The sequence below is a fragment of the Crotalus tigris genome, unplaced genomic scaffold, assembly GCF_016545835.1.
Source record: "Crotalus tigris isolate CLP2741 ecotype Arizona unplaced genomic scaffold, ASM1654583v1 scf7180000018006.973166, whole genome shotgun sequence".
Taxonomy (NCBI): Eukaryota; Metazoa; Chordata; class Lepidosauria; order Squamata; family Viperidae; genus Crotalus; species Crotalus tigris.
In genome coordinates this window covers 265,740-289,951 of record NW_024096771.1, presented here as the reverse complement: position 1 = coordinate 289,951, position 24,212 = coordinate 265,740, and the positions used below count along the sequence as shown (strand labels likewise).

The 24,212-nt window shown below is 35.4% G+C and overlaps 1 protein-coding gene across 4 annotated transcripts in view; it reads left to right on the top strand.

Moving 5' to 3' along the window:
• IFT122 (intraflagellar transport 122) overlaps positions 1–24,212 on the top strand; it is a 71,080-nt gene that overhangs the window by 4,976 nt on the left and 41,892 nt on the right. Inside the window, exons 5-17 of one of the 4 annotated variants that reach the window (XM_039346546.1) lie at positions 626–702; positions 1,403–1,469; positions 1,764–1,910; positions 3,213–3,380; positions 4,350–4,425; positions 5,077–5,268; positions 6,433–6,571; positions 7,650–7,852; positions 8,742–8,879; positions 11,675–11,839; positions 15,748–15,945; positions 19,411–19,551; positions 22,505–22,558. In XM_039346546.1, coding sequence (XP_039202480.1) covers positions 626–702; positions 1,403–1,469; positions 1,764–1,910; positions 3,213–3,380; positions 4,350–4,425; positions 5,077–5,268; positions 6,433–6,571; positions 7,650–7,852; positions 8,742–8,879; positions 11,675–11,839; positions 15,748–15,945; positions 19,411–19,551; positions 22,505–22,558 — 1,765 coding nt within the window. Of the gene's footprint in view, positions 1–625; positions 703–1,402; positions 1,470–1,763; positions 1,911–3,212; positions 3,381–4,346; positions 4,426–5,076; positions 5,269–6,432; positions 6,572–7,649; positions 7,853–8,741; positions 8,880–11,674; positions 11,840–15,747; positions 15,946–19,410; positions 19,552–22,504; positions 22,559–24,212 lie in introns of all 4 variants that reach the window. The other 3 variants (XM_039346544.1, XM_039346548.1, XM_039346547.1) reach the window with 3 other exon arrangements.

Genomic DNA, 24,212 nt, shown 5'->3' with positions numbered 1-24,212 from the left:
TTCTGCAGTGGAAGGGAATGGTTTCGCACACGCAACCTAAATCCTGTGCATACACAAATAAAACTTTGCGCGCTTGCCTGCCGCTTTGGCAGCCTGGTTGCCATTGGGCCACAACCTGGTAGTAGGGATGAGGGGACCCCCAGTATAGAGGGTCAAAATGTACAAAATATATAAAACATTTGCCAAATCTTCTATAAGCATATGAGTAGTTTCATGCTGGGTTGTATCCCTGATCCACCTAGTCCAGCAGTCTGTTTTCCCAAAGGCCAACCAACTGCACAAGGAAGTCCAGGGTCTCCAGAGGCAGTTACATTGCCATCAAGGCTACTAGTCACCTAAAGGTTTAAATAGAAGCCAGGTGAATCCTTCCAGTAACATAACATTTTTTTCAATGAATTAGATAAGGGATATTGCCCCCTTCTTTCTGCAGTCTAGATCTATGGCAGTAAAGAAATCTAGATCTATGGCAGTAAAGAGAAAGAGAAAACCCTTAGTGCTGTTATCCAGACCACCACAGCCCATATCTGATAGCTTTACTTATAAAAAGCTGGCATAACTTTTCTATATTGATTTAGCTTGTCATTCTTCCAATGCCTCTGTTTCACTGTTTATTAATTTGTTTTAGGCACAATGATTCTATACAATGTGTGTCTTATAATCCTGTTACACATCAACTTGCATCCTGCTCTTCAAGTGATTTTGGTATGGATTCCCCATTGCTGAATTCTTAAGATCAAATTCTAATGCTTCATATTGCAAAGGAAGACATCCAGCAAGAGTTGCAGCCATTACTGTAATATTGGTTTAGGTAGCCCAAAGTTGAAATGTAATATGTGAGTAAAGCTTCCCCCTCCTTTCTCTTGTTTGCCCTCTACACATCAGAATCTGCTTGGATATTTCCCAAACTCCAGAGCAGATTTTGAATACAAAGGTGGAAGCTATTCTCCTCCTTGTTTTCCTGATAGGAAATATTCATTAGTGTGAAGGGCGGATTGTATAAAATCTCAAGAAATGTAGCAGCTTGGTTTCCAGCAGGTCACACTATCTGTCCATATGGTTCAGTTTTGTTTAGTATCAGCTTTTAAGTTCTCATTTAACTGGTAATGCCAGAGGTTGAGCCTAAATTTAATCCACTTGAGGCTCTACCATTGAGCTACAGTCCTCCCAGACCATTGTAGTGCTTTTTTTATATAGACGATGGGTAATGACTTTATGAAATGCTACTACGCAGCACAGGAATGGGTACTGATGTTGGAGAGGACAATCAGATTGAAAGTAATCTTATTAAGATGAATATACACATGAACATTAATAACATTATTTTAGCAGTTATTGTGTTTTGAATGCTCTTACAGTTATAACCATTTTTTAATTTCTGTATTTTGATGTTGTTGCTTTGAAGGACTGTGGTCTCCTGAACAGAAGTCAGTCAACAAGCATAAAGTTAGCAATAAGATCACTTGTTGTAGGTATGTAACTACTTGGCTCAACGCTTATAATTTGGGCTTTCAAATGATATATAATTATGTTTAACAGCCGCTGTGCCACACAAAATGTGATGGAGTTAAAGTAGGAATGGGGCATTGCTTCTGGGAGCTGAACGCAGCCTTTCCTGACTAAATGGCCAGATGGGATCAGTGGCAGGGTGGCCTTTCTTGCTTAGCAAAATCTCCACTCCCCAACTATCCTCCATTTTGTACTGTTGGTTCCCTCTAGCTCTGAGGAATAGTTAGCCTATTGTACTGTGCTTTTTTTTTTTTCAGTTGGACAAATGATGGACAGTATCTTGCTTTGGGGCTGTACAATGGTATTGTCAGCATTAGGAATAAAAATGGTGAAGAGAAAGTCAAAATTGAACGGCCAGGAGGATCTTTATCTCCAGTTTGGTCTATTTCTTGGAATCCATCAAGGTAACATGTTTGTGTCTTGAGTGAAAACATAAAAGCTTCAGATATTTAGAGCGTTCTTGATATCTTTAACAAGTATAATTGCAACCTAGTCCGTAGATTTCAGGAGTCGCCATATTTCTACATATCTGTGATTAATTTGGGGAATAAATCCTGAAGTTTTTTTTAAATGTAAGAAACAAGATATTTCCATATTACATTTGGCCATAGGAAAGATCGTATTTTCTTTCACTCAGTTTGGATTGCTTAACATAGCACATTTTTTGCTTCTAAGAATTGAATGATTTAAGTTGCTCATGTTTGCTCCTGATTTCACTCTGGCTTTTTTTTTTGTGTTGCTTAACAAAAAATAAACAAAAGTAGAAGGCATCAGAATAATTAACGTTCATTAATTATTAACTTCTACTTTTGCATAATTTATGGGCTATATGGATGTTGTTCAAAAGTGTTTATAGAACAATCACAAATTCCTTATCATTATATAGTAAATTCATTAAAACCACGCAAAGAAGGAATTGGGGGTTTCTTGGTAAAAGAATTTTACTGCCAGGGTGGGAATTTTATGAACATGAACAAGACTTTTGCAGAGAAAGCTGTATCCTGATTTCCCACTCCTCATACCCCAAGGAGGATGTGATAAATATTTAAGGAACTAGATCTGTTTTGCATAGTATATGGTAGCAAATCCATCCAATTATAGAGTGGTTCTATTTATACATGCTAACAATGTGTAAAAACATTTAAATGAATATCTGAGTGAGCTTCTTAAAAAGAATAATATTTTTAGAGACAAGCTGCTTAAGAGTTTTAAGAAGCTAGGAGGCAAAATGTTTGTTTATTTGAACTTTCCCCTATTTTTTTCACTGTATCCTATGCCAATACACTTATTTTATCCATTGATTTCAGTGGCTCAATACGTGGGATTCTATGGAAAAAACTTTGCAAGAAAGTATTATAGTGATAATATTGGAATTCTATATTAATTGATTGGTTTTACTATTGTGCCTAAGAAATAACAAGCCACCCGATCATTTCAAATGATGTTTGTGTATGGGTCCAGATCAGCAATTTTCATTACTTTTCTCCCTAAAGTCTCTGTTTTAAAGTGCTGTATTTTCTACAGCCTGATTAATTTTTTTTTTATCTGAAACAATACATTCTTTATATTCTAGAACCTTCAAGGGAGACTGCAAAGTCTGTCTGGGAAAAATTATTTAATTCCAGGGCACTGACCTTGAACTAACATATTTTGAAAGTTGAATTATGTGGCTGTAGTTCATGTGAACAAACAATTGGTATTTGCAGTCGCTGGGAGAATCTCTGGAGTGCTAGAGACAGCGAAGAAGAGGACGAGGCAGGTCACACCTGTTTAGAGGATATACCAGTTCTGAAGTCCATCACATGCAGTAGTCAGGGTAGTGAGGCAGAGGAAGAAGAACGTGAGGAAGATGAGAGTCCTAGGAATGCCGCCTCGTGAGTGAAATATCAAGGAAATAAAGCTATACTATTTTAGGATCAATATAGATATGTATGGAATCCTACTGATTCACATTTCATTATCAAAATAATCCATTTCATATTGTAAAAGCAGTATAATGAGTTTCACAAAGTTTCCCATATTGATTTTTGCCAACCTGTCTTCCTACTCTAATTTGGCACCAGAAACTCTCAGAGCTGAAGGAAATTGGAAAAATATTCAAAGTGTCTCATTGCTTCATTCTAGGGAACTGCAATTTACCACCTTGTGTTGCTTTAAAAGCTCACTGAAGCAGACCAAATTTCTAAACAGGCCTCCACTCAAGACTCCTGATATGAAAAGAGTAATGGATTTTTCAGGGTGTTGTGTAATTGACAGAATGAATGTCCTTCCATTTTTATAATATTAATCTGTTCCCAATCATAAGAGCATGCAGTGTATGTTTCTTTTGACATCTTGTTAGTTTCCACACCATTGGGTATGAAGCTGGAAAAAGCATTATAACCTACAAAAACATTGAGCTTCCATGAAAATAATATAATTGTGACATAAAATCAAACTGTAAGAGCCAGTACTATATATTGAACCCATTTCCAGCTATTGGCTAAATCTCTCAATTTTTTCCTCAAAACATGCATCCAACATACATAAAATAATATTTTTTGTTCAATTAATTGACTCAAGAATTAGTTTTCCAAATTTCTAGTGTTAATCTTCCCTATACTCTTATAGGAAAGTATAATTTAACCACTGTTTTTAAACAGTTTTAAACAATATTTATAGGCTTATTATTTTGTAGATGTTTTGTAAAATCTTCTATGAATCAAAGAGTCGCTAAAGCCCTTAGAGTTGCTCCCCAAATCTAGATTTTAGAAGGTCTTTTAACAAGTGATACTGTCACTGCCAAACAATGTCTGCTTGTTGCGCTATTGCTACATAATTGCTTTTTCTTTTATATTCAGTAGAGATGAGCATAATGATATTTTAGCTGTGGCAGATTGGGGACAAAGGCTTTCTTTTTATCAACTAAGTGGCAAGCAAGTAAGTTACTTCTTAACTGGAAAGTGTGTGTTTGTGTGTGTGTATGTATGTATGTATGTATGTAGGTATGTAGATTCTTCCCAAATACTGTGTTTTTTTCTAATTTTTTTAAAGCTAGCAGTATATTCTACAAAATCAAAGGGCCATTTATTTGCCTTTTTGTAGAAAAGTATGCATATGTTTGTGTATATATGCACATATATAAATTAAACCTGTATGCTGCTCATTTCTCAATGATTGGCTAGCTCACAAGCATGAAAGAAATTACAGTAAAATCAGTAAAATAAAAAAGAGAAAGAGGAAAGATGGCAAGCATAGCAGACCAGGTGGAATTAAGTGAGGGGGTCTGTACCAGTATTACAGTTTATTTCTGAGCCGAAAAACTATTAAACTGAATTATTCTGGCTGAATTTCCTCCTCATCCTTGAATAACAGAAATGGGCTAATATGCACATCATATATTGTTAGACCTAATACCAACCATATTATTTCATTTTTAAGGCAGTTTTTGAAAATGAAGAGATTGCAGCAGCTCAAATGAAGATCTGTGACTAATCAAATACAAAAATATATGTAATTACATTCTTGTCTACAGATGAGATTTCTTATTGCAAAATCAAATGTTAAACATGTTTGCCCATATTCTTATAGATTGGAAAAGACAGAGTCCTGAACTTTGATCCATGTTGTGTTAGCTATTTTTCGAAAGGAGAATACATCTTAATGGGAGGCTCTGACAAGCAAGTGTCCCTTTATACAAAGGATGGAGTGCGTCTTGGAACCATTGGTGAACAGAGCACTTGGGTGTGGACTTGTAAAGCTAAGCCAGATTCCAATTATGTGGTAAGGGTGAATTTCTAAAAGCCTTTCAAATACGCATACCAGGTGTTTTCAGATACTTTTTCTCTCACAAATATCTATTTCTGGTCTACATCGTTTCCATATGGCTAATGTATCCAAATCTGCTGTTGTTTTGCAAGGAAATGACTTTTTACAGACTTTATAACTATGTCTCTGCCAAGTTACATTCTATGCATCACAGAGGCAATTCTATGTCTGTAGGTTGAACGTACAGTTATATTGTTAGTTTGATAATTATGATGATGATGATGATCATCATCATCAAGCTGATGAATGACCTTGAGTTCAATTGTGGCATAAATCTGTTTCATTATTTGTCAGTGAATGAAATAGTATTTGTCAGCCCATTAGTCCCCTGTTCTTCCTGCATTTGTTCTTTTCTCTTTTCTCTTCTTTTCCCTTCTCTTACTGTTACTGATTCACATGTCTTTTCTCATTTTGATTTCCCCACATTTGCTATATGGTATGCATATTGTAACATCTGTGATTGAGTCATGTGAAGCGCCTTTGTATTGAGATAATCAAAATCAATTTACTTCATCAAATCATTGCAAATTGTGTTATACGTGAATTATAATTTCACAGGGATCGTTTGTGCATAGTTAATAATAAAGCACATTTTTTCAAGTATAGCAGGCAATCATAATATGTAGTATTTGCTAAGAAAAATCACTAACTTCTGGAGCAATTTTCTTTATTAATATTGATTCAAAGCTTATTTCTCAAGTGTGTAAGAGTAAATAATATATAAATAATGTCTTAAACTCTTTAACTCTTTTTGTTACTGTATGTTTAAAAATATGCTTTTAGTTACTCTTGTGACCTTTAAATAAAAGCCAAGTAATCTTATTGTTGTCATCTATTAAAAACAATTGTAAACAATGAAATGATATCTAGCATAAATTTAAATAACTATTTCCTACCATGACATTTGTGAATTTTAATTTATATGGCTTTGCTGTGGCCAAAATCTTATGCATGTGAAGAAAAAATTTCCTTCAATACACTTTTTCCAAGTATAGAAATTAGAATAATTTAAAATTCTAGCAAAACTTTGATCCCTTTTTAATCTACATTTCTACATTTCTAGTTAATGATCATTCGCGTAAATAGACCCCTGAATTTGGTTAATTCTTTTCTCTTCAGGCAGTAGGCACCCAGGATGGAACCATTTCACTGTATCAGCTGATTTTCAGCACAGTCCATGGCCTTTATAAGGATCGCTATGCTTACAGAGACAGCATGACAGATGTTATTGTCCAACATCTTATCACTGAACAAAAAGGTAGTATTGAATTATGTTTTCAGATAACCCAGGGGCCATCTCTTTCCTGTTCCAGTAAATAATATTTGTCCATAAATTGAACCAGGCAATATATCTTTTACCAAGAACACTAATTGTGTCTTCAGAAGTGCTTTGTGTAGAATTTTTGGTATGGGGATGTTGTGATGACAACATATTTGATAGCCTTTTGTTAGCAGTCAAAAGTATATTGATGTAGGTGGTATTATGACTTTTTGTTGTTGCCCTTAGTGATTGTTCATTGTTTTATTATATTAATTGTATAAATATAAATGGTTATATACATTTCTATGAACAACATGAGAGATGTAGCCATAAGTTTTAGTATAGGATTTATTCGTATGTTTATTCATTTGATTTTATATCCTGCCAGAAATTGCAGTGTATATGGCACTTTCTTCCCATTTTATCCTTCCCATACCTAGTGTAAGATAGCTTGGGATAGGAGAGGGAGAGACTTGCTTAAAGACTGTAGCATTCATTTAATGACTGCCACAAAAAAAATCTGTAAAATTATTTCCACTCATGTGGGTACCTTGACTTACGACTGCAACAACCTATAACCATAATTTTGGGCTCAGTTATGGTCATATGGTGAAGAGTACATGCAGTCCTCAGAATTAAATTGACCTAATAGAGGTGTTTACCCTTAATTAAATAATACATTAGTATGGTTGTGGAGCCTCTGTTGGTTTTGCCTGTTTGGAGGTGTTGTTTTGGTCCAGGCAATTAAATGATTTTAATGTGTTTTTTATTTTATGTATTGGACTTAGTGTATATTACCCAGAATCTTCTTGGACTTCAGTGGCCTTAATAAATCCGATAAATAAATGGATATTTATTTATTGGAATAATATGGCCACCTATCTCCTGTAATGACTCTAGGTGGTTTGTAATAATATAAAAGAAACATAGTTAAACACAAGGGTATACTTCCCTCAGATGAAAAATTATTCCTACTAGCCAGCAACACAAAAGAATTGCTGGTTTTTTTTGGTAGACGTTGATAAATCTTGTGATACCTTTTAAAGCATTTTAATTTAAACTTGTTTTTCCACAGTTAGAATAAAAAACCGAGAGCTTGTAAAGAAAATTGCAATCTACAAGAACAGATTAGCAATCCAGTTACCAGAGAAAATCCAAATTTTTGAATTGTATTCTGATGATTCATCAGACATGCACTACCGAGTGAAGGAAAAGATAGCAAAAAAATTTGAATGTAACTTACTAGTTGTATGTTCTGAACACATTATCTTATGCCAGGTAGGTAACTGATCATTATATTTAAAAATAAAATAATGTCTAATAATGAAATTTCATTTTCTAGTATTGCACTAAGAAAGATTAAGAAAAAGGTTTCTCGTTAAAGGTGTTTCATATAACAAGGGTGAGCCAACAGAGGTAACTGCTACATCGGATGCATATTCATTTTTGACCTGTTTCCAGAATTCGTGACAGGAATTAAAAATTCTGTGGACAGCACGGTTCTGTTTGTGAATTCTGGGCACTGACCTGCATGTCACAGGTTGGGGAGTGCTATTTTAGAGGTTTGCATTCCTCGTTATCATTCCTGTCACAGTAATATGAGCATCATTCTCAACTCTTTGGGCATTAGCTAAAGGCTGAATTTAGAAATTCCTAGAAGTAACATCATTTTCTCCATGGGGAATGGATTTCCCGAGTTCTTATAACATATATCATACTCACTTTCATTTGATAATTGGAATAAATTGCTTCCAATAAATCACCTATCCTTGTTTTGGCATAGCATTACATAACGGGGTTGGCATTTTAGAAAGAAGTTACTGAAAGTCTGAACTGTTGAGTAAAATGTTCTAGAAAGTATAATAAAAAGTAATTGATAGCAGTTTTATTTAAAATTTTTAATGATTGATGACTTTTCTGAGCAGCTACATTTCATTAATGCGCTCTTGGCTATTAAACTGTAAAGAGTGGTTATAAACAATAGACCTGAACATTGGTAGGAAATTAGACTTGTTTGATATTCTAAAATATTTTCCACTTGTTTATGTCTGTGCATGGAAACATAATATAAAAGTTATGGTAAATATACATCATTGTCAAGCTACGATATATGAAAACTACTTCTAGCAGAATATGTATTCCCCCCCCCCTTTTTTTTTTTTTAAAGGAGAAGAGACTCCAGTGTCTCTCTTTCAGCGGAACAAAAGAACGGGAATGGGTGATGGAATCTCTCATTCGATATATAAAAGTAATTGGAGGACCTCCAGGCAGAGAAGGCCTTTTAGTGGGTTTAAAGAACGGTCAGGTGAGATTTTCTAATAAAACACAAACTTTTTTTTTGTAGTGATGATTCAGATGCTGTTAGATTATAGAAAATAACAGAATTTGAAAGAAAGTTATACATTTTTGTAGACATTTTCCTTCATGAAAAATTGGGTTGATAGTTGTTATTCCGTACATATACACATATCCAACACATTCTGTTTTGCAGTAAGCAACATTATGCATATCATAGAAAATTAATAAAAACATAGTAAGCCAAAGAAATTCAAGGGAAGAAAAAAGAAATAGAAATAAATCACTTCCAGATCATTCTGTTATGTAGTTATACTGCTTTGGAGTTGCATGTACATTCAAACACCTTTTACTTCCATCGTGCGCCATTCTTATAACATTCATCAACCAACCTTCATATTTGTACAGAACAATTCAAACTTTCTATTCATTTTAACATATGATTCTCTAAAGCAACAAATATTTGGTATTTTTTTCTCATAGTCATATATTTCTCATTGACTTACTGAAGAGCAATCATGTGCCTGGCATAAAGCCATGTTCCACTTCTGATTTTTTTTTTCTAATTGTAATCTCATGTATCCTTTCAGTCATAATTTTTGCAATCGCTTACCTAGGCATATGTAACAAATCTCCTACAGTATTAACAGTCATCATTGCTATCTTTCTCTTTACATAATAGAACAATAACAACAATCTGCCAATCATCAGGCATGGATGCAGTCTTTACATACACTCTAAACAAATTGTGCAGCTATTCCATAAACAAACAACAGCTATATTTTAATATTTCTCAAATGATACCATCTACATTTGCAGAATTAATCTTTTTTTACCTTTTTCACCTTCTCATAAAATTTCTCATTATTGTTAGTTTTTTTAGACACAAAGATTTGTAGCATCCACATATCATTATTATAATACCCTTATTGCTTCTGGCATTCCCTTACTTCACCCCAAATAATTACCTCACCCTCATTTTTATTCCATTCACTGTGATTAATGTTATTTGTTCAGCTTGAATTACTCATTTTCCAAACATTTATTTGCATCAAAATTGTTCTGCGTTTTCTTTGTCTCTTTTAATGTTAACTATTCCTTGCTCTCTTAGAGTGCCCTCAAGCCACTAGTCAACCCCAGGGGTGCATTACACTGTTAGACCCCTTGCTAATTGGCAGAGCCAAGTCTTAAAATTCTTCCAGAAAAGTAGGGGCTGACCTCAATTCTGAGCTGATACATTATGTATACACACAGACACACATTATTTACTCATTGTCTTTCCTAACATGTATTTTTCCTCATTCACAACCTTGTTCACCCCATTGTTCTTCTAAGCTTAGTGTAATTCCACACACTACACTCAACATTCTGTATTATACTTTAAATTCTGTTCCAAGGAGCTTCCACTTTCTCTTTCCCTATATATGTTTTTCTATTCAGTTTTGGGGGAGATTAATACTTTTTGATACTTGAGCGTTCTATTTCTGCAGCGCACAAGAAATGCTGCAGGGGTCAGGAAGGATGCATGACATGTGATCTGCAGGCTGGAAAAGATATGTGAGAAGTGCTACAAGAGTTGGGAAGGACTCATGAGAGTGCGGCATGAGTCAGGGTGGATGTAGAAAGATGTGAGTGGCCAGCATGGCATGAGCGCAGAGGAGATATAGATGTTGTGTAGGTGGGGAACTTGTAATCTTTTCTCTCAGCTTACCCATTGCCTTGTGGGAAACTGTCAGGGAACATTGGAAATGACAGTCACATGACCACAGCTGACTGGAAGTGCTAAGTGGCTACATCTTTCCCAATTTTCACTCCCATGGGAATTAGGGGTCCCAGATTTTGGACACATTCTCTTAAGTTAGCACATCTGAGGTATGTTGATTCAAAAATGGTTGGCCTATGATGCACCACTTTGCCCAGTTGATGGTTATAAAAAGACATGAGAGTTTTAGTAGTATATAGATTTTCTAGTAAAGTTAGATTAGGTTTCCAGCTTTAGTCATGCCTGTGCCACATGCAACATAGATTCCAATAACAAAAACAATGGTGGTTGATTTTGGTACATTTTTACCACAGCCAAAATCCAGACCTAAAGATGACAACACAAGGCAACATACTGTTGCTACATCCCCTCAACCTGGGGATAGAAACTGAATGCATACTTGGTATGTGTCATTCTATAAACTGGAAAATTCACAGAAAGAGTGGTGGAAGCTTGGAACCAACTTCAGTGGGGTTAGTGGGTCAGTCCTCAGTAACTAAGTTTAAACCTGCTTGAGATAAACACATGTCCGTCATCTGATCAAAATAAAAAAATAAAATAAAATAATAAATACATAAATTAAAAAGAAAATAAAAAAAAACCTCAAAAGGGCAGATCACTAAGTTTTATTCTGCCATCAGGTTTCTGTATTTCTATGTTTCTGATGAATAAGGTGTGGCATCTAGGATTATGAATTTAACAAAATGAATCAGAAGAACAGTGTATTTTATGGGCTTTGGGGAATCTACAGTATATTTTTAAATTCTGGTTTAATATATTTGAAAAGAACTATAGAGTTAAATATTGCTCCTGTTTTTAAAGAATAAACTCTATGATTGTCCTCTCAGTCAACCATTATTTGTCCCCATGTCTTTTATATATAATCATATATAAAAAGGCAGAAGCAGTCAATTTGTCTAATTTGTCTGAATGATTATTCCCAGGGATCTGGATTCCATAAAATTATTTCATCTGACTAGCATATGAGAACTGCAGTTTTCCAATATGGGCTTTATTAACTCTCTGAATGTAATTATATCCAGATTCTGAAGATCTTTGTGGACAATCCTTTTGCAATTGTTTTGCTAAAACAATCTACAGCCGTGCGTTGCCTGGATATGAGTGCATCTCGAAACAAACTGGCAGTAGTTGATGAAAATGATACCTGTCTGGTCTATGACATTAACACCAAAGAATTACTGTTTCAGGTAAGTGTTTTTATACATTTATACATATGTCGCCCTGCATTTCAAAGAAAATTTAAGAAAAGATATCCTAAAACATTGAGAAAGGAGCCATTGGTTCTCGTTCCATTTTTGCTTGCCAAAACATTTTTATCCACCAGTGAGTTTCACATACCATTGACAATATCTGATCTTGGATGTCTTCCCCCCCCCCACTCCACCAAATGGGTTAGGAGTAGGGCTATTGATTGATATTCAACAGTTAACTCTGCTAATTTATGTACTCACACCAAGGATATTGCACCAACTGATTATGTCCATAGCGGGCCAAAATGTTTCAGACATGAGATTTTATACTAGTAGCAGACAAAGAAGGAAGAAGAGCTCAAGTGTCTTCCAGCTGCCCAGTAGTTTTAGTCTGAATGGGATTAGTATCTGTTTATAAATCAAACTTTTCCGGAAAGCAAGAATTTGATTACTTAGGGCTATAAATCTGAAACAAATTCTAATATTGACAAACCAAAAACTGGAAAAGTTATAATTGTGGGGAAAAAATAAAGTAAAAAAGACATGTTCTGATGAGAGAGAAGTTCCTGAGGATGGGCTACAGCAGGTGTGTCAAACTCGCAATGTCACGTGACATGTTGCGACGTATTGTGACTTTTTTCCATTGCTAGCAATGGGGTGGACGCAGTTTTGGCATGATGCATCTGGCCCGCGGGCTGGCAGTTTGACATCCCTGGGCTACAGCATGAGTCTGAAAGCTCAGAAGATTAAACTTCTGTAAATGTTTAAAAGAAGCACTAACTATATAAAAGATGTTGCATAAGTTGGAGGGAGGGAATAAAATGGAACCTTCTACATCCAGATCGTGTGTATATTTCATTATTATGACTAGGATTTTAAATACTTTTTTAAAAATTATTTTCCAATGTTTTGTAAGGGAGAATACCATAGTGGTTCACCTTCTTTGTCATGCAGATAAAGCTGGAATTGTGGGCTGCTTTTGCAGAGCTGAGTACCACCGGTCTTCATCTATCATTCTGTGTCTTTTTCTAGGACAGAATTTCTCCTGTCTCACCTGCTCCTTTGAATATCAGTTACCTGATTGAAATAACTTTTCTTATCTTGATGTCTTGCTATTAAGTCTCACTTTTTTAATAGACTTCTCTTCCTATTTAAAAAGTTTGTTTCTGCTGTTTATTGTTTTCTGCTTTTTTTTTTTTTAAAAAAAATCCACTTCTCCTACTAGACTTAGTAATGGTTTCAAGAGGAGAAGCAGCTTAATTTGAAGTGTGGGAAGCATAAAGAAAGCTAAGTTAGTTTTATAGTACAACAGATTATCAGGGATAACCCCCCCCCCAAAAGAAGATCTTACATAGCAGCAACTAAAATTTCCAGCAGTAGTGTGCTCATTACTATTGTTCAGCATCAGGTGTTTTGGCTGTGTTACAGTGGCTATTCTCTGAACCCAATTAAGCATCAATAAATGGAGACTTCTTTGTCATTTATTTGTGCAGGCAAGTGCTGCTGCTAAGAATAACTGTCAGATGCACAGCAGTTGTAAGATAGCCCGACTGGGATTATTCACGATGACCATTTGAGTGGAAATGCAAAACAGGGTTGCTTAGTCTGGTAGTTCTTCCACAGCCTTTTTTCTTTTGTATTAAATACCATTTGGAGGCCAGGAGTTCTTTGTGATGCAATATATGGCCAGAAGGTGGTGCTATTTAGCAGGAAATAATGGGCACAATTAAGGTCTGCTAAAGAAAACTTTATCTCATTCTACTTATTACTGATCTCCCAAGGTTTCCTTCTAGACTTCAGAGGATTAAACAGGCAGTTTTCATTGAATTAGCCAATCCATTGTTAGAGCAGAACAAAGCAAACACTACCATAATAGACCGAAGCAGTGGTGGGATTCAAATATGTGAACAACCGGTTCTCTGTGTAGATGCCACTTCCGGAAGTCCGTTCTGGGCCTGGGCAACAAAAAATTAGCTACCGGTTCTGCTGAAGTGGTACGAACTGACTGAATCCCACCACAGGATCAAAGTCTCCTTAAATTAGACAAAGAATTTAAAATAACAGGTCATTGCTTCTTAGGGAAAATATCCTAAGCAATATAGGGCAATTTCTGTCATTTCTTTGGATGAATCTGTCACTAAATTCCTTCAACTAGCAGCATATGCACACAACACACACACACACACACAATCTCAAAGAGATCAGACTACAATAGCTTTTTGGATTCTTCACAGGCTCTCAGGCACTTTCCAAGAATGCATGTCCTCAGAAAACCTCTCATATGGAGTTGTGATTCAAATAAAACTAAAAGCAAGCATTGGGGAGACTCTTTTTCCTTTGTTCATATCTAAGTGACAAACTTCCAAGGTCTAAGTACCTGCAGAAAATAGGGTCATAAAACTGAGAGTCAGGTTCCTACAATCCCATCCTCCAGATTCTGGACAAAAGAAAGCTTCAGCAAATAAGCCTTAACTCACCATTTAGAAATTAGATGTAAAACTAGCTTTTTCCTAGAAAGCATGCAGTCTGCTAATTTTTTTTCTGTCAGGCTGAAGAAAGAAATTACATCCTAAAGCTGAATCATTGTTGAATAGAAACTCTTCTCTGAGAGATCTATTTCCATGTATCTATACTGGGTCTTTAGAAGAGTTAACTGATATATGGTTACTAATGGATCTGGTATAACACCATCCCAGATCTTCCTTATGTGTTCCTTGATTCTCCACAGATCTAAGGAACATCAAAAGGTCTTTAGATATTTTCATTGCTGTTGCTGAGGTTCTGGCTTTTGGTGATCCTGCATGCACCCCAAGCATTTCTCGGTGGGATGGTTAATTATCCAGACCCACAATGACTGTCTAGCTATTAGACATCTAAAGTAAAAGTAATGACAATATTCCTTTCTTCAGAAAAGAAATCATGCCAAAGATGTACAAAACTGTTTGGAAGATTAGCACTGATGATGTTACCTAGTTTGGTAATGAAATGTCTACAAGAAAACAACCAAGCTCAGTGAGCACCAAGGATCCCTCAGTTTGGAAGACATTTATAAAAAACAGTAGATTTCTAGAGAGTAAGCAGAATAGAACTCCTGCCTTTTCAAATAAATCATAATAACCTTAGCCTTCAGTCAGTGCTCTGTCTAGTGCAGGGGTAGGCAACCTTGGTTCTTTTATGACTTGTGGACTTCAACTCCCAGAATTCCTGAGCCAGCCAGTGTTGCCTCATTATACACTTTTTCCCTTCAGACAACTTGTATGTCTTCAAGGCCTTCATAATTTCACTCAGGATGCTTTCACTGAAAGTGGACTTTCTGATGGGAAATATGACCGTTCAAGAATCTTCAAACTAAGTTGCGGTTTCTAAAGAATCGTTTCTATATGTTCCCCAAAGATACTCTAGTATTCCCTTACTGTTTCAAGGGATTGCCTTTGTGGCAGATGTTCAGGTTCCATTTTTAAATGATCACTTATGCAGTATATGTGTTTTAGAAATGATATAATCAAACATCATGCAGTTCTAATTTTGAAGTGGTGTATTTTTCTGACAAGTCAAAACAATGATACACAATAAAAACAGCTTCTAGATCTTGAAATGGAAACAGTGCTTTTTAGCCCTACTGTTCATTTCATTTGTGTTTTATCCAAGTAAATATATATTTTTTTGTCTTTTTACAATGTAGTTGACTAAAAAAAATTTTTTTTGTTTTGCAATGCAAGCTAAAAAATAGCCTGAAATATTAAAAAAATATTTTAGCCTCTGTTTGCTAATTATATTTGCTAAGCTTGATCCTCTAGATATATTAGTGTAGCAAACTGAGGGAGGTTGCTTTAAATTAATGCTGTCTGTTTCTTTTAAAAACATGTTTATTGCTTAATTAATACTTTGTTTAACCATTTCATTAGGAACCCAATGCTAACAGTGTGGCTTGGAACACCCAGTGTGAGGACATGCTTTGTTTCTCTGGAGGGGGATATCTCAATATCAAAGCTAGTAATTTTCCTGTCCATCAGCAAAAACTTCAGGGATTTGTAGTGGGATACAATGGTTCCAAAATTTTTTGCCTTCATGTTTTTTCTATGACTGCTGTTGAAGTTCCACAGGTAATGTTAACGCATTCATCTCATCTTTGCATTGTTAACATGAACATTATTTGGTCTAAGATTCCTAAAACATTTCTAAGTTAGATGTATTCCTGAATTAATTCATTTGGTTTTTTTCTCATATGACTCATGCTTATAATAGTACGGTTGGGGGAGAAAGCAGAATGTGATGTGTTCAGTTTTCCTGCCACAGAGGTGAGAAGCATTATACAAGGCTACCAAGTAGACAAAAACTTTTTATTATATTCCTTATTTGATAAGCCAGTGTTGTTCTTTCCATTTGCCACTTTTTTTCTCTATTTTATGTTTAAAAAATTGAGCCCTGGAAAATTAATTACTTAACATTTTAGTCTCTCCAATCATGTTTTTGTCCTGGTGAAACCTCAGTCAAGTACCGATTTTCTGCACGTTCTTGCTTAATGATTTGTTCAGATAATAGGCATTAAAATGTTTTAGCACAGGAACAAATGTTATTTATTTCCAGGAAAATTACATAGTGAACAAAACAATTCTGTAGGCATGATTGGAAATATGAGAAACAGTTAATCATCTAATAGGAACAGTAATGATTTGTTGCCCAGTTGAATGAGCATGTCATAGCTTAATAAGAGACCAGGATAGGATTTTCATTCATAATTAAAATTGTTTTTGAGATTCTGACTTGTCCAGATTATTTCATGAAACTATGTTAATTTAAGAGTTCCATTTACTGTGACTCGTTGAATAAATAAGATCTAGCTGGAACAGTGAGCACAGTGGCCTTTGTATCTCAACTTACAACATTTCATTTAGTGACCATTCAAAGCTACAACGGAAAAGTAACTTACGGCTGTTTTTCACACTTACAACCGTTGCAGCATCCCCATGATCAAGTGATCAAAATTCAGATGCTTGGCAAATGACTCATATTTATGATGGTTGCAGTGTCCTGGGGTCATGTGACTTCTGATAAACAAAGTCAATGGGGAAGCCAGATTCACTTAACAGCCGTGTTACCAACTTAACAACTGCAGATATTCCCTTAACTGTGGCAAGAAAGGTCGTAAAATGGGGCAAAATTCTCTTAAATGTTTCGTTTAGCAACAGAAATTTTGTGCTCTGTTGTGATCGTAAGTCAAGGACAAGCTATATTATGTCTAGTTATGAATATTTGAACCAGATACCTTATTCCATGAAACTATGAATTCATGTCAAATGATTCATACTCATATTTACTATTCTTTGTTAAAATGCCACCTCTGCTGGACTTTTTGTTCCACATATAAATGTATGTTTTGTGTCCATGTACAACTGACAAGAACAAGCAGAAGATATTTCAAATTTAGCTGCTTTGAACATATAAGGGATGTTATTCTTAGACCAAATAGAATTTGGATCTCACTTATTCTCTACTTGTCTTTTATTTAAAAGAAGAGAAACCAAGGAGATTTTGCAAGGTTTAAAAAAGATTTGAATTGAATCTGGCTTAAATTGGTTTGGCTAAAAACAGTCCCGTTAAGAACAAGATACTACCTTGCAAAAATTATTGATGACTCCTAAGTAAAGGTTTAGAAACGTTTTAAAGCGAATGAAGATATCTGTTGTAAGACTGCACCGCGTTTTAAGATTCAAAGGTAGACAAGTGCTATGGAACATACAGGCCATGTGCCTTAACATTAATCTGCAACTCTATAAAAGAAATGCATCTTTTCCTGGAGTTGCATTGCAGTCTGAAAGAGCAGTTGCACAATTCTGGAAAAAGACCCAGCCGCTTTAAGGGGTCACAGACAAATGCTATACAAATGTCCCTATGTATTCCAAAAATCCTGTCTTTAAGTATCAAAATGCTGCACAAGTCTCTTGAGTTATATTTATCACTGCCATTTCTTAATAGAATATTTTTTTTCTCCTTTCTGCATATCCCATAAGGTGTTTAAAAAAGTTGGGAAACCTTTCATAAGGGTTTTGAGAGGGAGGGGGAAATATGAGAGTATGATGCCTCCTGTTGGATAAATAGAATCTGTTCACTTATTTTTGGATGTAACTTAAATCTTGATAAATTTGATGAAATTCAGCAACCCTGAATAATTTATAGACGAGGAGAATCATGTACAGTGGTGCTTAAAAATTTGTGATCTCTTTTGAATGTTCAATATTTCTGCATAAATGTGATCTAAAAGATAATCTGTTTCCTACACATCTTAAAACAAAGAAAACCAATTTACAAAAAGGAATCAAAAACTTTATACAGTACTTCTTCATTTATTGATTGAAGAAAATGATCCAAAATACTAGGTGCATGTTAAATTTTGCAAATCATAGATAAAAGTGTCACACAGAAGATAGTAAAATTCAGTACAGATGAAATAAGAGAATGCAGGAGGTAAGAAAAAATATTGAGTGCAATGCAATGGGCTGCATTTATATTTTCCCGTTCTATCAATTTGCTCTCTCTCTCTCTCTTCCATCCTATACCATAAACATCAGGAGCAGATTCTGGGCCTGTGGAGGAGGGACAAAGATTTCATTCCATTAACAGATGCCATTTTATCATTGTAACATATACTCAGTCTTTATTAGATTAGATAATAGTCAGAGTTTATACAATTAATTCCCTGTTATTGCCTAAATAATGGACTTGATATAGCACAAAAATGATAGGGGGTTTGATAAGAGCAGTAAGGCAGCAAGTGCAAAAAATATTAATATAATTATGGATTGATACTATCATGGCCTTAAGGGAAGAGAAGATTAAAATGGATAATTATGTGGGAATCATTTTTAAACATTAAAAGGCTGCCGTAAATGAGGATAGAGTAATTACATTCTGTTGCTTGTATGAAGGAGAAAACAAACTGCCATCTGTAAGAACAGTTTGGCAAAAGAACAAGATCGCCAAAGGATAGCATTGTGGAATATATTCAGTTTTTTCCTACAAAACTCAGTTTGTAAGAAATGGCTGTCAAAAATATGTTTTTAGTGACAATTGCTACCAGAAAAAAAAAATCTTGATCCAATGAGGCACATAAACCAATATGATTTACTATTCCCAAATCTTGGCAGAAATGGACTTTCAAGTACTGTACGCATCCAGGATTTCAATGAGGTACAAATTACATCAAATGTTGTAAGGTGCCTGGAGTCACCTATTTGCAAGTTGGGCAGCTACATAAATTTGTTTAATTAATTAATTAATTAATCTTTGCATTCTAATATGTTTCAAGTTTTTGTCTGCTGTCATTGATCTAGCTAATGCTACAGAGACTGATTTCCTTAAGTTGATTGAGGGCTTTGTTTGCGTTACATAATTTTACATGCAAAAGAAATGATTGTCACTTTATTTATGTTTATTTCCTTCTTCGTTTCTGATGGGAAGGGCAGAAAATCATTTTGCATTTATACATATATAACCTGATACAAATGTGTTATGTTTTGCCTCTTAATAACATCTCAGTATTTTATTTTGGTTTAAATGAAAATTTGCAGTCAGCACCTATGTATCAATACTTGGAAAGAAAAATGTTCAAAGAAGCCTACAAGATTGCTTGTTTAGGGGTAACTGATACGGATTGGAAAGAACTGGCGATGGAGGCTTTAGAAGGACTTGAATTTGAAACAGCCAAAAAGGTAAAATTTTAGTCTGTGCATTTGGATCTTCATTAATTTCTGTTAATTGATAGGTACTCCTGCGTCATTATGAACTATGCAGCATCTTTTCAAATGACAAATTATTTAAATATAAATATTTAAATTTAAACATTTCATGGTAAGCATTTATAACTTGTTCGCTTTCAGTTCAAGATTCTGTTAATGTAAACTGATATTAAAATAGATCTAGGTCATCTAGTCGTGTTCGCTTTCTGGCTTATCCAGGAGAACTGACATCAACCTTGCAAGTCTGAAAATATAAAACTTCATGCCATCACTTTTACCTACTCGATCCATTGGGGCAAGTCCTTCCTAAGCTTCTTTTTCTGAATTAAGCCGCTGAGAGCGCCTGCCTCTCTTGTCTGATTCCTCCTAGGCAACATCTCTTTCCCCTCTTTTCCCAAGGTCATCCCACATTCCATTAGATGTACAGATAAAGAGATACGTAGATTCAACAGTGGACATTCTAAACATGCCTGAGGAGAGAAGGAAGACTTCCCAGATTTTTCCTACTATTAGAATGTGACAGAATGATTATAACTTTTGTGCTGGTTTCTCTTCTCTAATTAACATTGAAGTAGCTGGGAAAAAAGATATTTATTACACAACATTGAATATTGTGATATTGCTAGGAGTTTCCAATTGCACTGTTCAGTCTTAAGCTGCTCAGCTTTATCAAAGTTGTGATACCCTGCCCCTCGAACCATGTGCATGATTATTTATTGATTACTGGTCTTTCTCCTTAAATAGCCTTGGATAAGCTTATAAAATGTATTTGGAATTATCGCTAGGTATTATTTAAAATACAAGAACCTAAGTGAATTGAAATATACATCCTTACTTCTAAAAGGCCCGTTTTAACAAGCTGAAGCCAACCACATTTTGCTTTCTTTCTCTTTAAGAATAATCTTCCTCCAGATGGATTGGTGCTTTAATGCCCAAAAGTTTTGGATAGCATATCCATTTCTGTATCAGAGGGGAATTCTAAGAGTCATAATCTTCTCTTCTCTTCTCTTCTCTTCTCTTCTCTTCTCTTCTCTTCTCTTCTCTTCTCTTCTCTTCTCTTCTCTTCTCTTCTCTTCTCTCCTCTCCTCTCCTCTCCTCTCCTCTCCTCTCCTCTCTTCTCTTCTCTTCTCTCCTCTCCTCTCCTCTCCTCTCTTCTCTTCCCTTCCCTTCCCTTCCCTTCCCTTCTCTTCTCTTCTCCTTTCCTTTCCTCTCCTCTCCTCTCCTCTCCTCTCCTCTCCTCTCCTCTCCTCTCCTCTCCTCTCTTCCCTTCCCTTCCCTTCCCATCCCATCCCATCCCATCCCATCCCATCCCATCCCATCCCATCCCATGTGAGAGTTAAGAAAGCTATCTTGAAATTCATAGAAACCATGTAGCCCAAAAGCACCCAGCTGTTGAGCCCATACATCCTTTAGGCATTGCTTCATAGTTGCCAGAGCTTCATCCTATGTTACTGTTCTTTCCATGTTTCTTTCCTCTACCTTTTGAGTAACAGTGTTTAGAGGAAGACAACATAGATTTTTTTCCAAAATATGTTTTTTTAGAATGAAAGTATGGTAAAGGAGACAAGATTTTTTTTATATCTAATATTCTTTTAAAGGCAGATGGGATTTAGGATCTTTTCTTTTTCATATTTATGTTTTGCTTCCTGCCACAATTTCCTAGTCTAGCTCCTCCATTCAGTTTCCCTCGGCAGTATTCCGTGAAAAGTGCTGAACATTCATAAATGCCTTTGCCATAGCCGTGATGCAAAAGAACTTAGACTGAAGGAAACATTGTTATATGGAAACACAGCCCCTCCTTTCCCTTGGTTATTTTCCTGCTTTTGATCTCTCTCCTATATACTCTGGAATCTTGCCAGTCGTCTGCCCAGGTGCTCTGACCAGGAGAGAAGATGATCTGTTTGTGTGTGTGTTTGTGTGTATGTGTGTTTATGTATGCGTGTTTCCCACCCTTGTCACAGCAGCAGTGATTGCCAAACCCTAAATTCCTTTCTCCTTTTTTTGAAAAGATGCATGGCTTTCTATATAAACTGGCTGATTAGGATGAAGGGGGGGTGGACCACGCTCCCATCCCTCATTACATCGATTCTGATTGCAAAATGTCAGGTTTCCAACAATGTATAAGCAGCGCCAAGTACTGCTGCCCTTTGCCCAATTTATTTTAAAACCCGGTGGTGGTGGTGGTGGTGGTGGTGCTGGAAGTAGCAGGGAGGAGGGAAAGAACAGTGTCATTATTCTAAGGATAAGAGATTCAATATTTGAGGAGAAATCAGTTTAGTTGAGTAAATAAATTTAATGAACTTTTTTTTTCTTGTTTCCCATCCATGTGTTGCTCTTGTTCTCTGTTCACTCTTTAGAGTTTAGTCCTCATCCACCATGTTAAGTTTAATATAGCCCTACTATTTGAAAAAAAGTTATATACACTATCCATCTTTGACATATAAAATTAGATGATTTAATAATGGACCACCGCCTCATACATAACCTATAGTGCAGTTGTCATTCTACATCATTTCTGGGAATTCACCAACAATATTTTGGTGGCACATGAAGCTGTTTTGCAAGTGTAATGCAGCTGTAGTGCTACCCCTGTTCTAGTTCCAGTTCTACCTCTGTTCCCAATTGCAGAGCTTTTGATAGCGCTGGTGCTACTTTTTGACCTCTTCACCATAACCACAACCCAAATCTGCATAATTCTTTTTACACATAGTAGAGCAGAGAGATATCTGGCTAATGACTCCATTTCGTCTAATTTAAAAAAAATAGGTGAAGAGCACAGAACATACAGTAAATCACAGCTATTGCCACTGTCTCTAATAGCAATTTTCGTTTAGTATTCATAATAGTTGCAAGATGTAAGGAACTGTGGTTATTTACTGTACATGATATTATATTGTCGATATATTTTCTTCCTGTGTTTCAGTAGGCGTTTACCAGAATGCGAGATCTTCAGTATCTAGAATTGATAAGCAGCATTGAGGTAAAAAAAATAATAATAACAATGTAAAAATGAGTATAGAATGCTGAGTACAGAATTGATCTAGTAGAATGTTGAAGGGGGAATAGTTATGTTCAAGAGAAAAAAACCGGTTAAGAACGTTTTGATCTGTAATAATGGGTGATGCATACAAATAAACAGTAAAAAAAGGCTTTGAAGGATTTTGTGAAGCAGACAACTGACCACCTCTAATCTTTGTGCCATTTTTCTCCTGGGGAAAGGATTGCTTTTTGGTTCCCATGAATGATTACTTCTGCGTAGCTGGCTTTTTTTTTTTTTTTTTTTTTTTGCTTGTTGTAGAAGATAAAAGAAGAAGGAGAGAGGAGGAATTTGACCGTTTTCAGAATTAATTAGTTTTTGCTACCGAAAACACACATTAAAAAAAACAAAAGAATATAGGAGTTGTTATGCTGGGTGGATAATTGTGGTAAAAGAGGATCTCTGTTTCCATCTTCAAAGTCAAGAAAGATATCTGTGTGGGACAAATTCTGAATGTGGAGCTGATTATTAATGAAAACATTAAGTGTGCTTTAAATCACTTTAACTAAACCATTTAACTAATGTCGTACGTATTGCAGTTTTGGGCAGCTTCGGGGTAAATGTTGTAAAATGCCCAAATAATTGATGATAAAGGCTTACAAGTCAGATTCATGGTGCTTTTTAAAATGAAATATCCTTAGTGCCTTTGAGAGGACTGAAAGATACAAACATACTTAATAGAATAACTCAGGTGGTCTGCTGATCTATTTTCCTGATTCTTAATGGCAAAAATACCCAGGAAACATTGTTGGGGCCATTGCTTTTAAAAGACTGTGATTGTCCTTAAAGTAGCAGTCCACATCACTTGGTTCTGATAATGCTTATACATACTAACATGCCATATGTGCATTAAAAAAATTACAGATAATTTTATCTGTAATCTGTAATTTAGAAACCTACTAGTGAATCATTCATTTCATGGCAAGTCACAAAAGAGCAAGATTTCCATTTCTTTCACTGGGGAGAACGCTGATGTTTGAGGGGTTTTGTAAAGTTCGTTCAATTTAGAAGGAGGGTAAATCCAGCAGTATGATTATTCCATCTTTTACATTCCCAGTGGCCTCCAGAGTCTGGACTGAAGCCCCTCCTAACTTCTAATGCAAATTTTCAGTGTGCATGGGGAAATTTTAGAGTGAGGAAGGAAAAAAAGCATTAGCTATAAGTGGAACTCTGCCCGTACAATGTTGCATTTTTCTTGTTTTGCCACGCTTTCGAACAAGAAACTAATTTATATTGTTCTCAATTAAAAATTATAAAAAATTCTATGGAGTTGATTGCCAACAAACAATAGAGTTACAGACGGTAACTGTTAAATTTAACATCCACTATAGTGTTTCTAATCCTGGTATAGAGAAAGCAAAGCCTTTTTTGATTTTGAGGTTCAACTCCTGATGACTTTATGGATGTGTCAATGAAGTTTTCTTTGAAATAGTACAGAAGTGGTTTGTCCATCTTGGTTGTTTCCCAGTCATTTTTTTCTCAAGAGTTCTGTTGTTGTTCCCTGTCCTGCCAGAAAACACATTATACTTTACAACATGGTTGAGGAATATTTTAAAACATTCTTATTAATATCTGACAAATCAAATGCATAAGCCCC